Below are 14,162 nucleotides of genomic sequence, written 5' to 3' on the forward strand. Positions count from 1 at the left end.
GTTTGGGTCCCACATCAAACTTAAGAAAGTCAATGACTTCACCATAAAAGTGGGTGACATTGTTTTCACCAGGAAAGATGAGGTCATCTACCTAGGTTCCATTCTAGAGGCTAACCTTTCCTGTGATAAAATGGCAACCAAGGTAATCAAAAAGATTAACCAACGAACGAGATTTCTCTACAGAATTTCCTCTCTGGTCAACAAAAGCACCTTGAGGATTCTGGCGGGAACTCTCGTTCAACCCTTTTTCCATTACGCATGCACCTCCTGGTACCTTAGCACCTCCAAAACCCTCAAATCTAAACTCCAAACATCTCAGAACAAGCTAGTCAGGTTTCAGATCCCACCTCACTCCTACCCACTTCTCCAAAGTGGGCTGGCTCAAGGTGGAGGACAGAGTTAAACAACTTGCACTGAGCCTAGTCTATAAAATCCGCTACACCTCCCTGATACCGAAGTACATGTCAAACTACTTCCTTAACGTAAATGACCGCCATAACCACAACACCAGGGGGAGCTCCACTAACCACGTTAAACCCAGATTCCGAACTAACAAAGGTCTTAACTCATTCTCTTTCTATGCCACATCAATGTGGAATGCGCTCCCAACAGGTATAAAAGAAAGGGCATCTCTATCCTCCTTCAAAACCGCAATAAAAGTTCACCTCCAGGCAGCTACAACCCTAAACTAACACCCTCCCCGGATTGCTAATAATCAAATGTAAACAATCAAATACAGATACTTTTTCTTTTTCTTATGCCTTTGATCTCTCTCTCTCTCTCTCTCTCTCTCTCTCTCTCTCTCTCTCTCTCTCTCTCTCTCTATGTCCACTACTTGATGTCCATATCCCCCCCCCCCCTCCACACCCCTGATTGTAAATAATGTAAATAATTCAATGTGATTATCTTGTGTGATGACTGTATTATGATGATAGTATATAGGATAGTATATATCTGTATCATGAATCAATTTAAGTGGACCCCGACTTAAACAAGTTGAAAAACTTATTCGGGTGTTACCATTTAGTGGTCAATTGTACGGAATATGTACTTCACTGTGCAACCTACTAATAAAAGTCTCAATCAATCAATCAATACTGTAAGTATCTTGTCATGGTTTCTTTCAGCATATCATCAAGTTCCATCGCGCCTCCAAGGCCAACAAGAAGCCTATGCAGCTGCCCCGAGGGATGGTCAAGTCTCTTTTGTATCAGATCCTGGATGGGATCCATTACCTCCATGCCAACTGGGTGCTCCACAGGGATCTGGTGAGCTGCGTTATTAGCTCCACTTTCCCATGACTGCGTCTAAAGCTCTTCCCTTCTACGCAGTGCTTTGGTCTTGTAGCCATATTTGGGGGCAAACTAAAACTCATGGACACACAGACATGTTAGAACTTGCTCAAGAAGAGTCAAACCAGCCTTAAACCACCATTTTTGTTCTGATGCATTTACTAGAGGTTTCCTACTTTCCAAAGTAATAGACTGTATGTATCGTCACACATGCAGCTCGATATACAAACGCCTTTATTTGCGACCTTTTCGGTCTTAGAGTTCACCTTGTGTGATCAGATTCAGGCTTTAAATGTGTCCAAACACTCACAGTTTCGCTGTATAGCTTCAGGCTGCTAGAGCTAACGTTTGAGCTATTTAGCCCTTTGGCTTGCGGCCCTTTTCGTTTGAGGATTTTATCAGCGAAGGGCTCTTTGTTCCACTCCAAGTGTTTGATTGCGATGAGACCGAAAACAATTTCCACAGCAGACCTTTATCACAGCGAAGGAGAAGGCACCACCGGCACACAATCAAAGATGGCCTCACATTTGTGCTAACGCTAGCCGCTGATCGTTTATCACTCCGAAACTCCCAGAGTGTTCAACAATGCCATAAATATTCCCAGCCACAAGGTGAAATTATTGTCCTTTTTTGTTTTTTTGCCTATAGCAACATAGTGGTTAACATTTTGGAGTGCACATACGAGACTTTTGTGTGCGTGCATTTTGACATTTATGTTGTTGTGTTGTTACATACATCACATCACTTCGTAAACTGTGTAATTAAGTTCGTAAATCGAGGTTGCACTTGATGATATTCCTATTCTGTCTTGATGGTCCTTCTTACTCAACATATATGTCATCTGAAAGAATTTGGGATTGACCAGTGACTTTTATTCCCTGAGAGGAAGACTGGTCACAACATAGTGGTTAACGTTTTGGAGTGCACCAATAAGACTTTTGTGTGTGTGTGCATGTTGACATTTTTGTTGTTGTGTTGTTACATATACATCATATCACTTCGTAAACTTTGTAATTAAGTCTGTAAATCGAGGTTCCCCTGTGATCATTAAGTGGAAGCTGGTAAGTGGGTGGCTTTTATTTTGTTTTTATTTGTCGACCAACTCATTATGTCTACTGGGTTCTTATTCAGGGTTTCCGCAGCTCATTAGAAGCATTAAAAGTCATCACATTTAGAATCCATAAATAAAAGATTTGAATGTTCTCTATCTCCAACATTTTGTATTATTCTCACCGCCCTCTTTTGTAACACAATTAGCGTGTATAGTGTGCTTTTGGAATTATTTCCCCGTATTTCTGCACAATAACTTAGATATGCTAACACTAGATCACTTTTAATGTGTGCATGGCTTCTGAACCGTAGGAGAAGACGTTTGCCAAGGAAATTGTGATGATGTTTTGTTTTAGTTAAGACTCCCTTAGTTCTGTTTCAGCACCCCTGGGTTTGTGTTTCTTGGTTGCCATGGGTGCTGATTATTTTCACCTGCCTCTGATTAGTGTTCGTGACTCTCACCTGCAATTTAGAGAGCTATTTATGTCTACTTTTCGCCAGACTCGGTCTGGCTGTTTTGTTTGCTTTGTATTCCTTTTGATTCTTGCTCCTGAGCTAAGTTTCAAACTGTAATTAACAAGTTTAAACAAAGCTACCATAAGGAAAGAATAAACAAAAGAAAAATGTGCAAAGAATAACGAAAGAAAGCAGACCAAAACAACTAAAGCTTCATTCTTTTTTATTATGTCTTTGATGGAAATGGTCTTTAGAATGTCTTTTAGGATGTGGGAAGTTTTTATTACCTTTTTGTTTCTTTCGTCATTGTTAGTGAACGCTGGCTGAAGCCTGTGGATGGTAAACCCAGAGAGGTAAAAACACCTCCAAACTTTGCTCAGTTACCATCAATGTGGTGAAATCACACTTGATTAAAGGCAGGCAGCAGTTAACAGTCTCACATTTCTTAGCCGTGGCCAACTCGTGTTGTATAAAATAAATGAAAATAGAAACAAACACTCACATTAAACAGTTTTGTGAGCCAATTCTAATGCGCTAACAGTTCATGTAAACTATTCAAGATCATCATTGTCAAATGCTTACAATTTTGTCTATACAGACAATTGTAAGCTTATGACTATATCATATATACACAGTATATACATATATATATATATATATATATATATATATATATATATATATATATATATATATATATATATATATATATATATATATATATATATATATATATATATATATATATATATATATGTCCTTCATACCGACAGCCATCAGACTGTATAATGCATATGTTCCTTTTGACTGTACATGTACTGTAAATGTATAATGTATTTATATTATTCACATGTGAATAATGCTGTATAATAGACGACTGTATTTATGTTATTCACATTGAAGATCGACTTATGTGACTAACAGATGTTGACCAGTCTGTAAATATACTTGGACAAGTTAAGGTCAGAGTTGAAAAGGGTATGACCTGAGCAGACACCCAGCTCTAAGCCACTTCTTATTGACTGGCTTTTACTGTCTTTGTCTGCTCTGCAACATAACCCCAGCAGTGTTTGGCAAGTTTACCTGCAATAAGGCGCTTCTGCTTGACCACTTGACCACTAAATTGCTGCAGTTCAGCTAAATGTGTTGCTTTTCTGACATGGACTTGTTTCTTCAGCATTGTCCACACCTTTAAGTCAGGACTTTGGGAAGGTCATTCTAAAACCTTCATTCTAGCCTGATTTAGCCATTCCTTTACCACTTTTCATGTCATTGTCCTGTTGGAACACCCAACAAGACCCAACCTCCGGGCTGAGGATTTTAGCTTGTCCTGAACAATTTGGAGCTAATCCTCCTTTTTCATTGTCCCATTTAAAGCAGCAGTTCCATTGGCAGCAAAACAGGCCCAGAGCATAATACTACCACCACCATGCTTGACAGTAGGCATGGTGTTCCTGGCATTAAAAGCCTCACCTTTTCTCCTCCAAACATATAGTGCATTGAATGTCTTTATTTCCTCAAAGGAAGAATCCAAAGTGTGAGTAGACGACTAACAAGATGTGTGATTGAGCCGCACACACCATTACATAACATGCTTAGCATATAGCCTGCTCCCCCACCCCCCCACCCACATAGCTTCCATGCCTGGCGTTGTGCCACTGCATGGTACCAATCCCCATCCCTCGCCCCCCACCCCCACCCCTAACCGTCCTTGCTCCTCCTCCCGTGTCCCCACCCACCGCCAGCCACACTACCGCATCCTCCCAGCGTTGTGTTCTCCCCCCATGGGGGTTATGTAACTTGATGCTGACTCTGCTCATTGGACTGTACCAGCAGTCTGTCGCCAGGTGGATTACTGGAAGTGATCTATCGCTGCAGTGCATCTGCATCACCCAGCCAGGAACACTCCCTTCCACGTTGTACCATTGAGTAATAATAATAATAATACTAATAATGCACATTTGTTGACAGTTCTCTATCAGACACCACGTGTTTAGTTCCAATGTAGTTGTCATTGACGTCCAGTAGGGCAGTATTTTTCAACCTTTTTTGAGTCACGGCACATTTTTTTGCGTTGAAAAAATGCGGAGGCACACCACCAGCAGAAATCATTCAAAAACGTAACTCGGTTGACGGTAAAAAGTTTGTGTGCTTACCAACCTCGAAGCAATTTTATTTGGTACATTGTGTAAGCAACAATAGAACTTTAAATGTTCCATTGAAAATATAGAACATTACACACGGCGTTTAAAAATCTATGTTTTAGTAGGACTTTGGTAAGCTATGAAGCCACACCACTTGATGGATTGTACTGTGCTTCAACATAGGAGTATTATTATGGTGTGTGTATAAGGTAAGACATATTATCTGCTGTTTTGTTTCACAATATTATGCAAAACCAACTTTTCTTACCTTCTGGTACCTGCTGATCTGTATTTGGGATCTGCATAAATCCTGAAAATTTGCGTACGTCCGCCTTTGTAGTCCGTGCCGACGCCGTAGTGGATAATCTTCTTCTTCTTGTTATGTGACATTCATCCTCCACTGTTGCCATTTCTAATATAAAGTAGTGTAAAGTTCTTACTTATATCTGTCAGTAAACTCACCATGAAAGCACTAAAACATACCGGTGTAGTGAGTTGACATTATTCACCCAAGGAACTTTAGTTATTAGAGAGTTCTGGTCACGGGACACATTTCGGGCGTTGTTGTTGCACTAGTGAGCCACGGATGAGGAGATGCTGCTCCGTTATTGATTGAAGTAAAGTGTGAATGTCATTAAAACAGTTAGCGCCATCTTTTGACACTTCTTCCACGCCCGTCCTTGCACGCTACACCGCTACAACAAGGAGAAGATGCTGTCCAAGTGGAGGCACGTAAATAAGAGCGCCCACAAAACGGTGCATCCTGAAGAGACTGTCAGAAAGTGAGTTGAAGATGATGAGTAAAACATCATCTATGCAATATTTTGAGCAAAGAAGCAGCATTACATGTTATGTAGACCACAAGGAAGTCTATTACATTTAGAAAATAATCATAATAATTAGGGATGTCCGATAATGGCTTTTTGCCGATATCCGATATGCCGATATTGTCCAACTCTTTAATTACCGATACCGATTTCAACCGATACCGATATCAACCGATATATACAGTCATGGAATTAACACATTATTATGCCTAATTTGGACAACCAGGTATGGTGAAGATAAGGTACTTTTTAAAAAAATGAATCAAATAAAATAGGATAAATAAATTAAAAACATTTTCTTGAATAAAAAAGAAAGTAAAACAATATAAAAACAGTTACATAGAAACTAGTAATGAATGAAAATGAGTAAAATGAAGTGTTAAAGGTTAGTACTATTAGTGGAGCAGCAGCACGCACAATCATGTGTGCTTACGGACTGTATCCCTTGCAGACTGTATTGATATATATTGATATATAATGTAGGAAGCAGAATATTAATAACAGAAAGAAACAACCCTTTTGTGTGAATGAGTGTAAATGGGGGAGGGAGATTTTTTGGCTTGGTGCACTAATTGTAAGTGTATCTTGTGTTTTTTATGTGGATTTAATAAAAAAAAACAAAAACAAAAAAACGATACTGATAATAAAAAAAACGATACAGATAATTTCCGATATTACATTTTAACGCATTTATCGGCCGATAATATCGGCAGACCGATATTATCGGACATCTCTAATAATAATATGACTCCTTTAATGCGCCCTATAATCCGGTGCGCCTTATTTACATACTGCATATTTGACTTTAGCCACACAAAGTCAACCTCCTGTGAAAACCTTGTAAAGACTGCAAGGGTTAGACTGCACTTGCACTTTTCTCTACATGTATTGTACATTTCCATGTGCTATTTTTTACTTCGGACTTCCTCTCTGTCTGAAAACACTATTATCATTGGATTTTAAAAACGGGTGTCTTTGCAAAGATGATAAATAATGTTGGTGGTATACTAGCCCTCTACACCACTGCAGACCACAATTATTAGGGATGCACGATAACGGAAATTTTAGCCGATAACAATAACCAATATTTATGTATATGCAGTATATATATACAGTACAGGCCAAAAGTTTGGACACACCTTCTCATTCAATGTGTTTTCTTTATGTTCATGACTATTTACATTGTAGATTGTCACATCAAAACTATGAATGAACACGTGTGGAGTTATGTACTTAAGGTGAAATAACATGTTTTATATTCTCGTTTCTTCAAAGTAGCCACCCTTTGCTCTGATTGCACACTCTTGGCATTCTCTTGATGGTGGATCCGCTTCCACATTGACACTCACGTGGGTATTTTGCAGGTCATTAGCTGTCCAGACCTAATGAATCCCCTCACCTCAGGTTAGGCATAAAAAATCACTTTGGCCTCAAATAAAAAATGAAAGTAGTCCTACAACTTCGAAGCAAATGATGAGGCTGGACTTGTTAGTTAAGATTGTGGAACAAGCTGTGGCCAAATACATCGACAGGAATTACAGATTGTATTATTAGTGCTGTCTCCATAGCAACAGAAGAGTCAGACTGCGAAACCAAAGGATTCACACCCGCACAAACACCTCAAGGGGATTCAGATCAAGTTGATTTGGAAACATCAGATGGCCGAGAACTGTTGTTTGTGTCCCCAGATCAGGGGTGTCCAATTCTTGTTTCCACTGAGGGCCACACATTGACAGATAGAAAGCATTCGGATATTTTTCAGTTTTAATACCAACCAAACCTTTCATTTTGGTGAATGTTAAACATACCGGCGATCCATAAGGATCTCAGCCATTAAAGTGTTAAAAGTAAGTCATATATGTTTTACCTTCAACACCTAAATATCTCTAAATCAGCTTCAGATCTACCCGTCACCGTATAGCACTTTTGTGCCAAAGAAAACACATTTTTTTAATGGCAAAAACACAAAATATGCAATATTTTCCCCCCAAAATGGAATATTTGAAGTGAAGTAAATGAAGCCCTAAAGCAGGGGTCACCAACGCGGTGCCCGCGGGCACCAGGTAGCCCGTAAGGACCAGATGAGTAGCCAACTGGCCTGTTCTAAAAATAGCTCAAATAGCAGCACTTACCAGTGAGCTGCCTCTATTTTTTAAGTTTTATTTATTTACTAGCAAGCTGGTCTCGCTTTGCCCGACATTTTTAATTCTAAGAGAGACAAAACTCAAACAGAATTTGAAAATCCAAGAAAATATTTTAAAGACTTGTTTAAATAAATTAATTAATTTTTTACTTTGCTTCTTATAACTTTCAGAAAGACAATTTTAGAGAAAAAATACAACCTTAAGAATGATTTTAGGATTTTTAAACACATAAACCTTTTTACCTTTTAAATTCCTTCCTCTTTTAAATCAATGTTCAAGTAAAAAAAAATGTTTTATTGTAAAGAATAATAAATAAATTTTAATTTAATTCTTAATTTTAGCTTCTGTTTTTTCGACGAAGAATATTTGTGAAATATTTCTTCAAACTTATTATGATTACAATTTTAAAAAATTAGTCTGGCAAATGTAGAAAATCTGTAGAATCAAATTTAAATCTTATTTCAAAGTCTTTTGAATTTCTTTTAAAATTTTTTGTTCTGGAAAATCTAGAAGAAATAATGATTTGTCTTTGGTAGAAATATAGCTTGGTCCAATTTGTTATATATTCTAACAAAGTGCAGATAGGATTTTAACCTATTTAAAACATGTCATCCAAATTCTAAAATTAAAGGAAAAAATACTAATGATGTTCCATAAATTCTTTTTTAATTTTTTCAAAAAGATTCGAATTAGCTAGTTTTTCTCTTCTTTTTTTCAGTTGAATTTTGAATTTTAAAGAGTCGAAATTGAAGATAAACTAGGTTTCAAAATTTAATAGTCATTTTTTTCGTGTTTTTTCCTCTTTTAAACCGTTCAATTAAGTGTAAATATCATTAATTATTAATAATAACATAGAGTTAAAGGTAAATTGAGCAAATTGGCTATTTCTGGCAATTTATTGAAGTGTGTATCAAACTGGTAGCCCTTCGCATTAATCACTACCCAAGAAGTAGCTCTTGCTTTCAAAAAGGTTGGTGACCCCTGCACTAAATAGGTATATCATTCATACTTTTTTTTGATTCAATATTATTTTTTAAACAATGACAGTTTCAAAAAGCTAGGACTAAAGGTCTTGGAGACCCAAAAGGCCCCCACTCATAAAATAAAAACTGTATGTCATATATCACTAGGTATTATTTTTACTCTCGAGGCTTAAATCTGTGGATCAACTTCAGATGCATCCGTGAATTATACGCTTGTTTCTTCATCAATGACAACTTTGAAGTAAAACAATGCTGACATGACAGTTTTGTGTTAATACTGCAATATTTGATCCTTACATTTCCTCATAATGTGTACACAATAATAGGTGTATAAATGACACAATATGTTACTGCATAATTAGGAGTCTTTGTTTGTTTACTTACTACTAAAAGACAAGTTGACTATTTTATTGAAGGACTAAATGACAATAATAAACATATGTTTCATGTACACTAACATTTGTTGTTACAATAAAGACAATAATGACATTTTTTGTGCTCCCCTTTATTTAGAAAAGTATCGAAATACATTTTGGTACCGGTATGAAAATATTGGTATTGGGACAACACTAGTATAGTTTGCTCTGTAATTCCAATTTTTTTTTTTTTTTTCGTAATAGTATTTTTTAAATGGACCGCTAAAAAATGAGCTCCGGGCTGCGAGATGCCCTAGACCAGGGGTGGCCATTACATGGTTCACCAGCTAGCGGTGGATGGTGGAGGGTGTGTCAGTGGATGGTGGAGGGTGTGACAGTGGATGGTGGAGGGTGTGTCAGTGGATGGTGGAGGGTGTGTCAGTGGATGGTGGAGGGTGTGTTAGTGGATGGTGGAGGGTGTGACAGTGGATGGTGGAGGGTGTGACAGTGGATGGTGGAGGGTGTGACAGTGGATGGTGGAGGGTGTGACAGTGGATGGTGGAGGGTGTGTCAGTCCATCACCAGCCAGTCATTAAAAAATAGATCTAAAAATGATGGATCATCAATCTTCACCAAGACGTGACTTTGGTCACTTGATTGACATTCACAACACCCGAGGGTCTTGTGAGATGACGCTGGCTGCTGCCACATCGTTATTAAGAAAAAACGACCGACAGGAAGGCCAAAAACACGTTTTATTTCAACCGTACCTGCCGTCAAAACTCTAAAGAGCGACCGCACAGTTCCTGTCTTCACAATAAAAGCCCTGCTCCATCCTGCCTGCGCTAACAAAATAAGAGTCTCAGTAAGCTAGCAAGCTAGGGAGTTTGCCGCCAATGTATTTCTTGTAAAGTGCATAAAAAGGAGTATGGAAGCTGGACAAACTTTCATGTGGTATTGGACAGAAAGGAGGACTTCATTGTAAAAAGTGGAGGTTATCATCACTACTGTCTGCAATGCAAGTCATCAACTTATATTCTTGTCTTCATGAAAGAAACATGCTTGTATTATCATGAAATATCTTTCACTTGTTAACTCCTCTTTCATAAATCAATGAATATAAACAATATATATGAATGATCCCCTCCACTTGGTGCATTGAAAAGTAGCAGGAAAAGTGTGCCCCCCCCCCCCCCCCCCCCCCAGTGCTCTAGATGATACTTATCTGTAATCTCATACCACATTAGTGACTACTGCTTGGTGTTATGAGCAGGAAGTTTAAAAGCAATAATCCTCAATGACCTTTCCGTGACCCCGGTGATGCAACGATTCAATCAGACTTCCAGTAGCAAACATCACTGAAGTAACTGGAAAGTTGGGTTGCACCACTTGTCAATCAGGATTTTCTTCTTTGGAATTAAGATCCAGGTTCCTTTGGACCATTTTTCACGCGCGCACACACACACACACACACACACACACACACACACACACACACACACACACACACACACACACACACACACACACACACACACACACACACACACACACACACACACACACACACACACACACACACACACACACACACACACACACACACACACACACTTACAGTTAATATTTTGCTGCCAAAAGAACACTTGCTGGCTAATGCTAATGCTAATGCTATGCTTGCTTTCTGAGTGCTCAGCTGGCCATTATTGTGTTAACTTCAGGAAATCGCGGAATGTGTGTCCTCAAATTTGTGTCGGACATTAACAGCCGCTTCTTTTTGGCTTTGCACAGTTGATATTTACTCACTGCCATTGTTTGCAGCTTCACCATCCTGGCTGCATCAGATAATTATATTTATATACACACACACAAATATACATATTAGTCTCAGCTTACTAAGTTTGTTGATGTGGCTGACACCCTCAAAGTAGCTAGTAGAGGCCCCCGAACACAGGAATTAAAGGCCTACTGAAATGATTTTTTTGTATTTAAACGGGAATAGCAGATCCATTCTATGTGTCATACTTGATCATTTCGCGATATTGCCATATTTTTGCTGAAAGGATTTAGTAGAGAAAATCGACGATAAAGTTGGCAAATTTTGCTCGCTGATAAAAAAAGCCTTGCCTGTAGCGGAAGTAGCGTGACGTCACAGGAGCTAGTATTCCTCACAATTCCCCGTTGTTTACAATGCAGCGAGAGAGATTCGGACCGAGAAAGTGATGATTACCCCATTAATTTGAGCCAGGATGAAAGATTCGTAGATGAGGAACGTTACAGTGAAGGACTTGAGAGGCAGTGCAGGACGTATCTTTTTTCGTTCTGACCGTAACTTAGGTACAAGCTGGCTCATTGGATTCCACACTCTCTCCTTTTTATATTGTGGATCACGGATTTGTATTTTAAACCACCTGGGATACTATATCCTCTTGAAAATGAGAGTCGAGAACGTGAAATGGACATTCAGTGCCTTTTATCTCCACGACAATACATCGGCGAAATGCTTTAGCTACGAGCTAACGTGATAGCATCTTGCTTTAGCTGCGTATAGAAACAAAAGAAATAAACCCCTGACTGGAAGTATAGATAGAAAATCAACAATACTATTAAACCGTGGACATGTAAATACACGGTTAATGCTTTCCAGGCTGGCGAAGGTTAACAATGCTGTGCTAACGACGCCATTGAAGCTAACTTAGCAACCGGACTGCACAGAGCTATGCTAAAAACATTAGCTCTCTACCTACGCCAGCCAGCCCTCATTTGCTCATCAACACCCGTGCTCACCTGCGTTCCAGCAATCGGCAGAAGGACGAAGGACTTCACCCGATGCGTTTGGCGGCCCGGAGACGTAGGAAGTCAAGGTGAAGTCGGCGGCTAGCGCGGCTAGCGCTCCAACAAAGTCCTCCTGGTTGTGTTGCTGTAGTCCGCTGCTAATACACCGATCCCACCTACAACTGTCTTCTTTGCAGCCTTCATTGTTCATTAAACAAATTGCAAAAGATGTCCAGAATACTGTGGAATTATGAAATGAAAACAGAGCTTTTTGTATAGGATTCTACGGGGTACCATAACTTCCGTTACTCGGACTTCGTCACGCGCATACGTCATCATACCGCGACGTTTGAGCCGGATATTTCCCGGGAAGTTTTAAAAGTCACTTTATAAGTTAACCCGGCCGTATTGGCATGTGTTGCAATGTTAAGATTTCATCATTGATATATAAACTATCAGACTGCGTGGTCGCTAGTAGTGGCTTTCAGTAGGCCTTTAAAGAGGAAAGATAGAGAGAGAAAGAGAGAGAGAGAGAGAGAGAGAGAGATAGATAGATAGATAGATAGATAGATATATAGATAGATAGTACTTTATTGATTCCTTCAGGAGAGTTCCCTCAGGAAAATGTTAATTCTAGCAGCAGTGTACAGATTTGAGATAGAATTTAAAAGAATTTAAGAAGTAAATAATGGAGGTATACATGGAAATAAAATAGAAAATATAATCATAAGAATACAAATACAAAGTAACAATAAGAATACAAATAAAAAGTAACAATAAGAATAAAAATATAGCAGTAAAAATACGAATTTAACAAGAGAAACTATTAGGGATGTGGGAAAAAATCGATTTTAATTCTAATCGCGAGTCTCACGTTGTGTGATTCAGTATCGATTGTCATTTTTAAAAAAAAATAGATTTATTTATTTTTTATTTATTTATTTATTTATTTTTTCATTTTTTTATTTTTTTTTCCATTTTATTATTATTATTTTTTTAATGAATCAATCCAACAAAACAACACACAGCAATACCATAACAATGCAATCCAATTCCAAAAGCAAAGCCGAGCCAGCAACACTCAGAAGTGCAACAAACACAACAATTGAGAGGAGACACAAACACCACACACAACAATTGAGAGGAGACACAAACACCACACACAACAATTGAGAGGAGACACAAACACCACACACAACAATTGAGAGGAGACACAAACACCACACACAACAATAGAGAGGAGACACAAACACCACACACAACAATTGAGAGGAGACACAAACACCACACACAACAATTGAGAGGAGACACAAACACCACACACAACAATTGAGAGGAGACACAAACTCCACACACAACAATTGAGAGGAGACACAAACACCACACACAACAATTGAGAGGAGACACAAACACCACACACAACAATTGAGAGGAGACACAAACACCACACACACAACAATTGAGAGGAGACACAAACACCACACACAACAATTGAGAGGAGACACAAACACCACACACAACAATCGAGAGGAGACACAAACACCACACACAACAATTGAGAGGAGACACAAACACCACACACAACAATTGAGAGGAGACACAAACACCACACACAACAATTGAGAGGAGACACAAACACCACACACAACAATCGAGAGGAGACACAAACACCACACACAACAATCGAGGGGAGACACAAACACCACACACAACAATCGAGAGGAGACACAAACACCACACACAACAATTGAGAGGAGACACAAACTCCACACACAACAATTGAGAGGAGACACAAACACCACACACAACAATTGAGAGGAGACACAAACTCCACACACAACAATTGAGAGGAGACACAAACTCCACACACAACAATTGAGAGGAGACACAAACACCACACACAACAATTGAGAGGAGACACAAACACCACACACAACAATTGAGAGGAGACACAAACACCACACACAACAATTGAGAGGAGACCCAAACACCACACACAACAATTGAGAGGAGACACAAACACCACACACAACAATTGAGAGGAGACACAAACACCACACACAACAATTGAGAGGAGACACAAACACCACACACAACAATTGAGAGGAGACACAAACACCACACACAACAATTGA

At 38.9% G+C, this 14,162-nt stretch overlaps 1 protein-coding gene across 1 annotated transcript in view; it reads left to right on the forward strand.

The window, feature by feature from the left end:
* LOC133647147 (cyclin-dependent kinase 19-like) overlaps positions 1–14,162 on the forward strand; it is an 84,419-nt gene that overhangs the window by 16,846 nt on the left and 53,411 nt on the right. Inside the window, exons 5-6 of the mRNA XM_062043287.1 lie at positions 1,128–1,277; positions 9,707–9,744. Of these exons, the coding sequence (XP_061899271.1) occupies positions 1,128–1,277; positions 9,707–9,744 (188 nt within the window). The remainder of the gene's footprint in view (positions 1–1,127; positions 1,278–9,706; positions 9,745–14,162) is intronic.

This window comes from Entelurus aequoreus, linkage group LG03 (assembly GCF_033978785.1).
Source record: "Entelurus aequoreus isolate RoL-2023_Sb linkage group LG03, RoL_Eaeq_v1.1, whole genome shotgun sequence".
Lineage (NCBI taxonomy): Eukaryota > Metazoa > Chordata > Actinopteri > Syngnathiformes > Syngnathidae > Entelurus > Entelurus aequoreus.